This window comes from Herpailurus yagouaroundi, unplaced genomic scaffold (genome assembly GCF_014898765.1).
Source record: "Herpailurus yagouaroundi ecotype Mexico unplaced genomic scaffold, PumYag 77, whole genome shotgun sequence".
Classification (NCBI taxonomy): Eukaryota; Metazoa; Chordata; class Mammalia; order Carnivora; family Felidae; genus Herpailurus; species Herpailurus yagouaroundi.
In genome coordinates, this window is record NW_024412388.1 from 94,547,850 (window position 1) to 94,560,690 (window position 12,841).

General features: G+C 44.9%; 1 protein-coding gene across 2 annotated transcripts in view; it reads left to right on the top strand.

The window, feature by feature from the left end:
• The first annotated feature begins 689 nt into the window (after positions 1–689).
• Positions 690–12,841, top strand: part of AHCYL1 (adenosylhomocysteinase like 1) — a 38,877-nt gene continuing 26,725 nt past the window's right edge. The window contains exon 1 of one of the 2 annotated variants that reach the window (XM_040471250.1): positions 690–851. In XM_040471250.1, coding sequence (XP_040327184.1) covers positions 732–851 — 120 coding nt within the window. In that variant the 5' untranslated portion in view covers positions 690–731. The remainder of the gene's footprint in view (positions 852–12,841) is intronic. The other variant, XM_040471249.1, reaches the window with a different exon arrangement.

Here is a 12,841-nt window from a genome sequence, read left to right on the forward strand (position 1 = left end):
GGGGGGGGGACGGTGAGCAGGAGGGGAAGGGGCTGCTGGTCCAAAGGGCCTGGGGCCGTGGGTGGGCTGTCTCGGGCCCCGCATATTTCCTAGTACTGGCTGTAGGACGTGTCGTGTGGGGCTCTGGGCTTTGCTTCCAAACATCCCCCTTACACCTTCCTGAGTGAGGCCTTGGGGGGAACCCCACAGCCCAGAGACTCCCTCCCAGGTCCGAGGCATTCTTGCGGAAACCACGCGCGTCTTACAGGGCTGATGTCGCCACCTGGCGGCGGAAAGGGTCTGACTCCCTCTGGGAACTTCGGCGAGGCAGGAAGAAGAAGGCGTGGCTTCTGCGGCCGGGTCCAGCGTGGTGACGTCATGACAGGACGCCGTTTTTCCCCGCCTCTTCTCTCCCCAACTCGGACCTGCCAGTACTTGACGTGGCGTCACCACCCTCTACCCTTACTTTGCGTGCGTGTTTGCGTGCGGCGGAGGTGGCGGCGCGGGCCGGTCGGAGCTCGGCGCTGCTGCTCCTGGTGCTCCTGTCGCTGCCGTCGCTGTCCGGCTGGTATAGACTGCCGAGCGGACGAGGCGCTGGCCACAGCACTTTAGCACCGGACGCAGCTCCGCGCGGCCCGGGCGGGAGGGTGGGCGAACGCGTGTCGGAGGGCGCCGCGCGGGCGGGCGGGCGGGCGCCCGTGAGGGAAAGAGGCGGGGGCGGCGGGTCGGCCGCGGGCCGGGCCGGCCGTGGGATGTCGATGCCTGACGCGATGCCGCTGCCCGGGGTCGGGGAGGAGCTGAAGCAGGCCAAGGAGATTGAGGACGCTGAGAAGTACTCCTTCATGGCCACCGTCACCAAGGCGCCCAAGAAGGTGCGGGGGCTCTGGGTGGCGGTGGGGGCCTGGGCTGGGGCCTCGCGGAAGGGGCGCGAGCTTGCCCGGGGCCCGGGATCCAGCGAGTTCGGGACTTCAGGGGCCAGGTTTGAGGAGGTCCGGGACGACTGAGGCGGTGTGAAGGGTGGCGAGTGAGTGGCCCCAGGCCTATCCCGAGCTGGAAAGGCCGCCCCTGACCTCACTTTCCTTTGTCCCTCGGCCCTAGTCCTCCGGGATCTTTCTGAAATCCGCCAGGGCCGGGCCTTAAATTTGAGGCTGACTTTTCCGGGATGCAGGCAGGGCCTTTCGAAGACGGGAGTGGGGGCCGGGATTGGGGTGAGCCAACTCACGACCCCTGTGACCAGCCCCAGGGGCTGGGGCTGAACAGAACCTCTCCCCTCAGGTGAGTGGATAAATCTGGCAGAGCCGCTTTGGGCAAATCTTTGGGAGCAGCGGCTGGTTTATCCGACAACTGCGTGCTAGCTCGGAGGCAAGAGGAAGAAATACGTGGGGCTAGCTCGTTTATGCAGGTGAAAGCAGCGAGGGCAGTGTGAGATTGGAAAGGACACTGTGGTTTTCACCTTCTGTGGTCATCCGGTTGCTTGGACGTATGGAAGATACTAACGTTTGGGGGTTGGTGACAGCAGACACTGCCATGGATACAGGTTGATGGTAGTCATGTGAATAGATCACTTAGGCATCCCTTGGGAAGGGAGCTTGGGTGGGTTGGAGGGGTGGGTGGTAAGGAAGGATTGCTCATTCTGTACTGCACTCAACTAAGGCAGAACAAGTTTAGTCTATTGTGCTTCGGGGTTGAGCTCAGAGGACACCCTTCTAATTCTCTTGTCCTGAAAGATTAAATAGCAGGCTGTGGAGATTTTAGTCTCACTAGCTCTCCGAACGGTGGAATTGGGATCCCGAGTGCCTTGTGAGCGTTTGCTGCCACCCACATCTTGACTTTCCACATACCTGGCACCCAGTTAACAGACCGGAGAACCTTTGCAGAGAGGTGACCTTTCTTGAAACCAGTGAGAAGCTGGATACATATTGCCCTCCTTTAAAGACGGTATTTCAAGGCTGTCCGGGCCTGCAGCGTTTGACGGGGTGCAGTGCTTGTTGTGTAAGCTGAATACAACAAGGTTTGCAGGACTAGATAAGAGTCCTTGAGGCTCCTACACCTGAATTAGTCAAGCTGTCATAGTGGGCAAGATGACTTTGTTTTTAAAGGAGATCAATCTACCACTCCAGGAGGCAAACGCAGGATTGAAAAGACAGTTCACCGTTGTGTGCCGTGGGTCTGTTTTCCCGTAAAATTCAGAAACTTACCAATAGATGCCTTAAAAAGGTGGTAGAAGGTCCTTTGATTCTGTGAAGTCTGATTAACCTTACTTTTCGTGCTGTCACTTCAGCTGACTGCTTTGTTGGGGGCAGTAACTCTAATCTGCACTATTTGAGGAGACAGTCACAGCTTTTCTAAGAATGCTTGAGGGTAGTACCTATGATGGGTTAGGGGAAAGCTCTCGTACCCTAATTCCCTGAACTCTTCCTCTCCTCATTAGCCTATCCTCTTTGGTCTAATTGCTTCAGAGATTAAGCGTTTTTATTCTTTCTTGCCTTAATTTTAGTAAGCCGGTATCCTTGCGAGTGCCACTATTAATAAGACGAAGTTTGTTTTGTGGGTTGTAAACTCCATAAAGGCAGGGAGGGACTCTTGTTCACCATTGTACCTACTGTACCCAGCTCTGTACCTAGCACATAGTAGGTACTCAAGTATTAATTGCCCACCTGCCAACTAGTAATTGAGATGTCTGTATGACCACCTACCAGGAATAAATATCCCTTTTCCTCTTTGCTTCCCAGGAGAAATACTGTTAAATGTATATTATAGTCAGGACAAATGCTAATGATTTTAAAGACTCATATTCTGTTAGCTGAAAGAAGCAGTCTCTGCCAGGAATGTGGGAAGACCCTGTTAGAAGTTTCCATTTGCTAGTAAATGTACCCCATGTTTCTTATTAATCTTGCTCTTTCTGAGCTTTATTGTTTAGCATTTACACAGCACTTTGTATTAAAGTGATTTATGATGACTAATTACCCTTTCCCTAGTGATAATAGAAGGCATTTATTTAGTTAATGAGTTGGTTGAGGACTAGTCAAGGTCACACAGCAAGTCCCAGGTGATCTGTTTTTTCACAACTACTGAATTGGACGTTATGACTTAAGTCACTTTTGTACCTCTGCCATGTATTGATAATGTGAGAAAGCATGAGAAGAGAGGGGGAAAAATGTAGCTCAGCCGTGTACTGAATGGTACAAGAAAAAGGCCTCTTCAAAAGGTGCCGTCCTTAGCCTGTGAGGACTCCAGCGTGGCTCTAGACCAAGTAATCCTTAGGTCATTCCAAGCCCTGAGGCCCCTCAGGAAGTGAGGTGCTAGTCAGGCTACAGGTTACGTTAGGGTGACCTTGATGGTCCTCAGATCAGATTCCAGTGTAACTGGTGAAAGTTTGTTCACTTTGGGGACAAATTGTCCGTCAATTCAAAGCATAGATACATTGAAATTCTTCAACTGTAATCGTAACTTAGTTTTGTGCGCCCTAGGGTCTAGCACAGTACTGTGAAGTTAATAGGACTTGTTGGTTTGACTCAAGGCTTGATCTGTGTGTCAAAAAGTCAACTAAGTGGCTACCACCTTAAGTAAGTGAGCTTCTGTGCCTCAGTTTCCTCATCTACCAATAAGTGCTTTTTATTTGGAACAGGTGGAGATAGGTGCATGTTAGGAGCTAAGATAGCAAAAGTGGTTTTAAGGAAGTCTATTAGTATTCTTACGCTGCCTGTTTTTAGTGAGCATTTGAGATTACTTATAACGCAAGACATACACAATTTAGATAGAAAGTCAAAACTATACAAAGGAAAAAAAAATACCTTTAACCCTGAGGGCTAAGACCGTTGATGAACCTGATCATCACATGCAACTCCAAGCTTCCTAGAAGCCAGAGGATAGAGGGAATCACGCTTGCAGACATGGGAAATAATACATACCATTTTCTTGGGAAGACAGCTTTTACTGACACATAAAGTTCTAAAAGAAACTTTCATGGGATGGTATTAACAGCTATAGTAAGGCTTGTTCACAACTGTTCCTGTTGATTTCAGATTGTACTGCCAGGAATATTTGGGTGATAAAAGGGGTCTCTGAGTTGTAAGGGTAGTGTACATTGTACCACAGCTAAAGAGGATTCTTCTTTAATGTTGGTGGTTATCAGTCGACCCAGGTAAGTCAGCTAGTTCCCCATAGTCACTGGGTATTTTTCCCTCTTTCTGCTACTTTGTGTTGCAGGGGTGATGGCTGTCCTTGGACCTTTGGAAATTAACATTGTGTCAAGTTGACTTTTTTTTTTTTCTTAGAGTAAACTCAGATCTCCAGCTTGTTGATGAAACTTTGTAAGATAGATAAGTTTCTCTGGAAGCCTTATCAAAGCATTTGCTGTTCTCTGCACTTCTGAACATTTATTACTGGGGGGGGGGGGGGCGCGAGCGGGGGTCTCTCCAGAGTGGTACTTAGGTGTTGTACCTAAGATCTATGCAGACAGACTTTTACCGCCAGCACAGTAGAGGAAAAGAGAGACAAAACAGCTACTTTTGCTTGTAGGATATTCTTTTTTTTTTTTTTTAATTTTTTTTTTCAACGTTTATTTATTTTTGGGACAGAGAGAGACAGAGCATGAACAGGGGAGGGGCAGAGAGAGAGGGAGACACAGAATCGGAAACAGGCTCCAGGCTCAGAGCCATCAGCCCAGAGCCCGACGCGGGGCTCGAACTCACGGACTGCGAGATCGTGACCTGGCTGAAGTCGGACGCTTAACCGACTGCGCCACCCAGGCGCCCCTTGTAGGATATTCTTTATTTGAGTAAGGCATGTATAGCACCAGTTCATCAAAAAGGTGGGCTAAGACTTAGGAAAGCACACCGAGTAGAGCTTTAGTGAGTACTGCTTAGCTGTTCATGTGTTGGGTGGAATGCAGCAGGATGCCCCTCTTCTCATCAGGAAGGATTATGTTAGGACTAATTCTTGGTGCAGTTTTATAGAATTTGCACCAATACTTCTTAGATTCACTGAGGTTTGATAGGTGGATGTGTCTTATCTTTTCTACGTCGTTAGCATCTCTCAGTTCTCGGACTGGGTAGCTCAGTCTGTTAAGCGTCTGACTTTGGCTCAGGTCATGATCTCACAGTTTGCGGGTCGGAGCCCCGCATCAGGCTCTGCGCTGACAGCTCGGAGCCTGGAGTCCGCTTCGGATGCTGTGTCTCCCTCTCTCTCTGCCCCTCCCATACTCACACTCTGTGTGTCTCTCTCTCTTTCTCTCAAAAATAAACATTAAAAAAAAATTTTTTTTTAAGTATCTCTCAGTTCTCTTTAGAACAGCTGTTTTAGTGGCGGTCTTCAAACAGGAGTCAGGGATGTATATAAGAAGATCTAGTTTGGATTTCTCCACAATTACTGATTATCTCTCTTTATCTTATCTGTTTAATTAGACACTAGTTGCCATATTACTTTGTTCTAGTTCTTTTGCACTTTTATGTTGTAACAGAGAGAAATTTGTTCATTGTCTAGATCCCTTGCTGGCAAGATTACAATTGTGTGTCTTATCAGGAGGATATTATTTGGATCCAGTGTATGTTGCCCAATGTATTCTTGTAAGGTTATTCATAAAGGATATTTTGATATAGAATCATGTAGATTTCTAGTTGCCTATGACTCTTGATAAATTTATTCTTCCACCTCAAGTAATTATGATCTGTAAACAAGTACTTTAATGCTCTCTTGGGACTGTTAATTAAAGGAACTGGCCAGTAAAGGAGAATCATGTATACTTACCAGTTTCTCAAGTTTGGGAATTTGAATATTAAAATTTTATAAAGAAAGGCTACCCTCATTATACTGCGTAGAAGAATTCAGAACACGTCATGTTGTGGTAGGTCAGAAGCATCCTCATCAGGTATGAAGAACAATACATTTGCATAGGCCAGAGTTTTTTCCAACCTGAAATCTAAGAAAGAACCCAAAGTTAAAGACTGATTCTTACCACAAATTTTCCTTCTGACCCTTGTCAATAGTGTCAGTATCTTGCATAGGATAAGCAGTTTAAACTTCACTTTGAGGTGTGTTCACCTTTTCTCTTCCGATTCTGTATTTCCCTTTGACCCGCTCAGGTATTTCACTAGCTATCCCCGCTGTTGCTTGGCTAACTGAGTAGTACCGTGTACATTAGGCACTTGATTTTTGGAGTCAGGTTTACCTTCAGTTCCTCTCATCTGATAACTGTGATTTTTGGACAAGTGACTTAACCCATCTGAGCCTCCGTTTTCTTGTCTGTAAAATGAGAAGTAATGATAGTACCACAGGATTGTTGAGGGGATTAGCATTTAGTAAATTTATTAAATTTACTTAGTGTTTTTGTTCCTTTATAACTAGAGTGACCATATTTCTGGTTTGCTTCTTGCAGTTCCAGTTTATGTGTTATCCCAACATGCTGTTCAGTGACTACCTCCATAAACTCTGAAAAGTACCCTGGTTTATATGGAATTTTGAAATAGTCTTAAAGAGCCAAAACAAAGATGTTTCTATTGGAATGGCTTCTCACCAGGAAAGAAATTTTCCCTGAGAAAAATGTTTTCCCTGAGAAAAATGTAGAGCTTAAACCTGCTGAAGACTAAAATATTTGATTTCCAAGAAGGACGTAGACAACGGGAGAACTTCGAGTTCGTACTGGAAATGGGATAGATGTGCTCTGCCTGACCACCACCCCTCCCTTGTCCACCCCCCCACATCACACGATGTACCTGTAGAAGGTGGGCACCTATCAGACAGTGGGCCAGCTGAGTCCATGAGTTTATATCCTCAAACTGTAATTATCTGGGAGTCTTCCCAAACTAGAATCCTTGAATTACATGAAACAATTCCAAAGACTCTTTTGAGGTATGACTATCTTTTTATGTGGTCACCTTCAGATCACTCCCCAGTGTATTCCACCTCCTTCCCCCAGGTACTGTTTCTCTTTGCCCTAAACAGCCTGCTCCTAATTACATTTAACTGATTTTCTCCGGCAGAAGTGTGTGGCCTTTGCTCCAAGGCAATTACAGAACTAGGGTGGAACCCTCATGCCTTTGTTGACACTCAGACTGGTTTCATTTTTTTCCTATCTCTGTTCAGTTTTTCTAAAGGCTTCAGTCCGGTGCCTTAATCTCACAACGTGTATAATGGCTGGTACTACTTAGCAATATACAATGGGGCTTAATCATTTACTATCCAAACTGGCCACAAAGAGAAAAAATATAATGAGCTACGGGTGAAAGGTAGTATATGGAATACCGTAGTGGAGATGAGGAAAAGACTTTGAAGAAACACAAATCTAGGACTGGCCCTGCATGCTCCTGCTTTCTTGCCACAGAAGTCCCAGTGCCTCAGCTGACATGCCTCTGTACTTAGCCTGTAGGGCTTAATGGGCTTAAAATGTTCTTTACCAGCCCAAACCAGTTCTTTACCAGCCCAAACCAGTTCACTTCTAAAATGGACACACTGTGCGCAGTTGTATGCTAGAGTGAGGCTTAAACGGGAGGGGCTTGGGACTGCTCACTGCTGCATGCGTTGGTCTTGGCCCTGCCTCAGGCCTAGTTCTTTACAATCTGAAGAACTGCGAGCCCTGTTTGTATATTTTTCTCTTCTTTCCTGAAGAGTGTGTGCACAGTGCCATCCGTGGAATCCCCCTGAACATGCTATGCGCTCAGGATGCCAAGGAGAATGCTAATGTGCTGATCCGCACTGGTGCGCGGCTCTGTGAGCCAGATGGTGGGTTGGTGAGTGACAGAGTGAAGGGGCGAAAGGCCTGGAGGAGAGGACTGTAACCATGTTTCATTTTGGCCTCCTGAATGAAGCTGTCCATATTACCGTGTTTTGAGTAATGTCAGGATTTTGGAAGTTCTGTTTTTAATAAGTGTTTTCAGCTCTTACAGTACTTACCAATTAAGATGAACTTTTGGGACACAGGTTTCCATGATCATAAGGGGAATTACTTTATTCCCTTCTCCCAGGACTGGCTTGACCTCGAGTCCAGGCTTTTGGGCTGTGACTTGTTTTCATTATGATCATAGGATCCTGAAATTAAAAAAAAGGGACTTGTCAGGAAAGTAAGTAATGGACAGTGGTTCTGCTCTGCCCTTTTGGACCACCTCTACCCTGTCCTCTTCCTCATAGGTCTTAAGGAAGATTCATTTGGGCTCTCATGATGGTTGGCTTTATTTTGGAGATGTAGAAAAGAGCTCTTTGCCTTGAATTTTTAAAGTACACACTCTCATCTCTGTTTCTAATTTTAGATGAGAGGTCAGTAAGTAGACAAGTCTGTAGAAGGTAGAGAACTGAAATAGGTTTCTATTTTGCCTGTTTGAGGGATGCTCCTGAGATATTCACTGGATTAGAGACTCTAGAACAATAGTTCTTAATCTTTTGAGTCACAGATCCCTTTAAGAATCTTATGAAAATTATAGTTCTTCAGGAAAATTCAGGGGCACAAAAGCTTGTTATACTTTTCAGAGGGCTTGTGGTACTCCCTGAAACTCATCCATGGATCCTGGGTTAAAAACCCTGATTTAGAGGAGGAGGTCTCTAAGCCATAGTATCTCTTTCCTTTACAGATCCAGAAACTACCGATTGTTTCCAGCTTGCAGTTTGTCCTTGGAACGAAACTGAGGTTGTTGGTGTTCTTTGTCATCCGCCTCTTTGGGATGCTCCTTGGCTTCCCAAGAGCCTCATTATCAATGCCTTGAGGGTTCAACTCAAGAACTTAGGCATACTGAAACCAGCATGTCAGCAACTTTTGGGGATTCTTGTACTACCTCATACCCACTGCCCTTCATATGAGCTGTGAGTGCCTGTAAAGCTTCAGAGCTGAAGTGTTCAGAGTAGGGAACTCACATGCCTGCACTATCAAAACTAAATAAAATAACTGGCTCCCCTGTATGTCTCAAAAACAGGTTTGACTTCAGTGTAGTACTTCTCAAAACTATTTTCAGAACTGGCTTGATATCTGAATCATACTTTTCATTTGATTTCTCTAGACCAGACATTGAGGGCAAGGACCATGTGCTTGGCGTATAAGTACTGCCAATTGTTTAGTGAGTAAAATATTGTGAGATGATCTCTCTAGGAGAAAGTGAGTTGGACTCACTTCGTGGCTTTGGCTCACCATCCCCTTCAGTTGGCAAGGGTTGTTTTTCTAACTTAGATCCCTCTCACATGGGTGATAATGGGAATACAGAGAACTGCAGGTGAGACATTGATAAGAATTTCCAACAGTTTAGTAGATCCCTTTATAATGCTAGCATCAGGAACTAAGGGAGGAGACTGTTGAGATACAAGGCCTCTAGCTTCTTGGCCCAGTTGCTTGAGAATCACAAGGCAGTAGGTTAGAAGCCTAGGGATATTCTTACTTGTAATAGGAAGGCAATTTGATGTCCCACCCGGTTTTAAACCCTTAGCAGTAGGGACACTGCCCTAAGTTGAAAGTGGTGTTCTGGTTTACACATGCTCTTGATTTAAGGAACAGAGGCTCACCTTTAGGGTGTTTGAGATTTGAGGGCCAGCAGTGAGTTGAACAGTTTCATTTTGGAATTGGTGTTGGAGTCCTGAAAGTAATAAACAACAGTGCTGCCCAGCAATGATGGGCAAACTTCTGATTCTTCTCATTCTGCAACCCTAGCTGCCCCTTCTGAACCAAAAGCTAAGCTCCATGTTCAAAAACTATATATGCCCTTGTCTTTGAAATTCACCTCCTTTAGAGTTACAGGCTTCTGGGAACTGGGCCAATGCTTGTCCTAACCAGGAATCAGGCCCTAGTTGGCATTGAGGATTTTGTGTTTTGTTTCCCTAAGTATGTGATGTAAGCAGAATTCAGGGGAAAGGGAGACCTTCAGAATTTTGTAGTTTTGGAAGTAGAAGTAGGTGCTTTGTAGAGATGGCAGATGTGTTCAGTTATTCTGGTAACTAATTCAGTTTCCTGTGGGTAGCCAGGTAGTATCCTGCTTCTAATTCAGTACTTAAGTTTTTAGTGCCCAGCTTCAGGAGCACCAGACTCCTTAACAAGCAAGACAGGAAGATTCCCAATGTTCAGTTCTTACGGAGAGTAGCCCAGCTGGCTTGTCATGCTGGACTAGATGAATTGTGAATGTTAATTACACTGATCAATACAGTGGCCTTGGTAACAGACTTGTAGCTGCTGTAGAATCTGTTTACTTCAGGTTTGTAACAGAAAAGAGACCAAGCTGGTTGAGAACATGATGTTCTAAATGTAATAAGCTGAATTGTAAGTCCAGGGAAAATGCATGCTGGAGGCACTGACCCTACTGCACCCTTCCCCAGTGTTTCCCAGAGGGAAACATTACTCTGGGGGCGGTTTCTGTTCTTATTTGCCAGTTGGGAATGAATTGAGGTCAGCAAAGGCATGGCTTCTGTGAGATGGGGTATAGGATATTTACAGATCATAAAGGTTAGAAGGAGAACACCCGTGTAGGGAGACATCTCATTCCTCTACCCAGTTTGTAATTCGGAGTGGAGAGTTGATGGGATTAGTTTCAACCCTTGCATTCAGAAGAAGGAACCCCTCCTATTTGAGAAATAGAGGGTTCAGAATTCTGCACATTCTTTTCTGACTCCACAGGGAGAGGATTAGCTGAACGCTGGGCATGTTTGGAATGAGAGCACCTTGCCAATTCTTACTGATTTTGGACCAAGCTATTGTAAAAATATAGTCTCTTTTCCTGAGACGAGCTCTTTGTCATGTGCTCCTAAACCCTGTGGATCCATTTGATGGATTGGCTGTACCTGACAGATGGGGTTGGTATTACAAAGGCAGATTTTCTACTTTCTTTGCCTTATTTGTTTTCTCTCTGAACACGATGTGTCTAACTCATTTGTTCCCTGTGTGCCTTCAGTTGCTTTATCAAGAGCCTAGTAAACTCCGTGTGCTTGTGTTTGCTTTTTCAGATCCTGCTTAGATTGTCTCAGATGAGTACTTCTCATGGAATAGAAAGAATGGAAGGAATCAGTCACCTAGGGAACTTTTTTAAACCATTCATTTCAAGGCCCTAACCTAGACCTACTTAGTCAGAATGGGGAAGGGTTGATGGTAAGGGGCAAGTGGAGAATAGGATAGTATGTGCTTTTCGAAACTGCTGAAGCCTAAAAGATCCCATATTTAGAACCGCTTAGGTTATCTAACAAGGCTGGCCAAAATTGTTATGATATCTGATATTGGAATGGTAATGTAGCTACCATCTATCTCGGACGACTTTGGCCATGAGAAAAAATCTTGTGCCCCATGTGAGAGGTCCTGAAAATAGCCTATGGTTACTCTTCTTTTCCAAAGTATTCAGAGTAAGCTATGACCAGAAATTATGTAGCTCTATTAGCTCAGGGTTAAGCACCTACTACTGTCTTCAGGGACCTGTACTGGGCACTTAGGATTAATCAGTGAACAAGACAAAGATCCATATCTTGTGGAGTATACATTCTTGTGAGGTTATTATTTGGGTCATATAAGTCTTGTACAGTGGTTCTTAATCATTTGGAGTTTGGAGCCCTATCAGAGTTGTGTTCATGTTCCCGAAACACAGACACACACACACACACACACACACCAATTTGCATATAAGGGGAGTTGGCAGCCTGAGGCCCGTCCGTGAACCCAGGCTAAAAACCTAGAATGCTTGTCCAGAATTGAGAATGTGGTGATTGGGGTAAAGCCAGGCCATGAGTTGTGTAGTTGGGACTATTATCTCCTAGCCACATTGGGTTGTAGTTTCTTCATCTGTACAGCCAAGGTCCTTTGCAAAGAACTTGAGAGCATCTCAAAAAAAGAATAAGAATTGCTAGGCCTCCACTACACCAGTCACATTTCTTAGTCTGTGCTCTCTTTGAATGTTAAGAATGATTTTGACTCTCTGTTCCCATTCCCACCCCTAGTTTCTGGTTGGCTGAGCTTGTTGGACTCAATAGGTTAAAAATCAGGTCAGAATATGAGAATTTCCTTAACATGATTTATACTATCAATTCCTAGACTAAGAGTGACAGTAAAATTATAAAGATCATGAGAGGGCATTATAGTGAAATCCTGGCTTCAAAACACAACATCACAGAAGGAGTTGATAAATGAGGGGCTGAGGAAATACCCAAGGAGTAAAGACTGGAGAAAGATGATAGGAAAAAAAAAGAGGGCAGAACTCAGAAAGACAATTGACTGAGCTGGTAAGCCAGATAGCTTGAAACCAAAGAGAGTGGATTTGAGACCCAGACCAAGAAAGAAAAAAAAAAAGATTACATTTTAGTTCTAAAGGGTCTGTCACTATTGTTTTATTATCAAACAGAACTCAAGATAAAAGGAGAGGGCAGATAAGGCTTTGCTTCATGTATCCCAATATTAATATGTCTCTATCCTTGGAAAAGTTGGTGTTTGACTTGAGCAAATGGCTAAACTGTGCTTCAGGGTTAGTATAATGTATAGTACAACATGTGCTGCAGAAACATGAGTGAAATTTTGTTTGGGACACTGGGAGAAAGAATTATGTAGAAATAACCCGGCCAGATATAGAGATTGGAGCACAATGAACACACTGAGTCCTGTGCCAATTCTGCCTTTACCTCCCTAAAATCTGACCTTTAGTGTAACTACAGATCAAGACCTTTTTAAGGGTGGTCTATTATGGGGAATTCTTGTCACTCTGCCTGACGTCTAAGGGGAACTTTCCAGACCCACACTGAGGGATGCTGAAATTGTGCTGTATTCAAGGTCTTCCAGGCCAAACTTTTTTTTTTTTTTTAGAGAGAATGTGAGCTGAGGAGAGGGACAGAGGGGGAGAGAATTTTAAGCAGGCTCCACACTCAGTGCAGAGCCCAACATGGGGATCAGTCTCAGGAATGTGAGATCATGATCTAAGGTGAA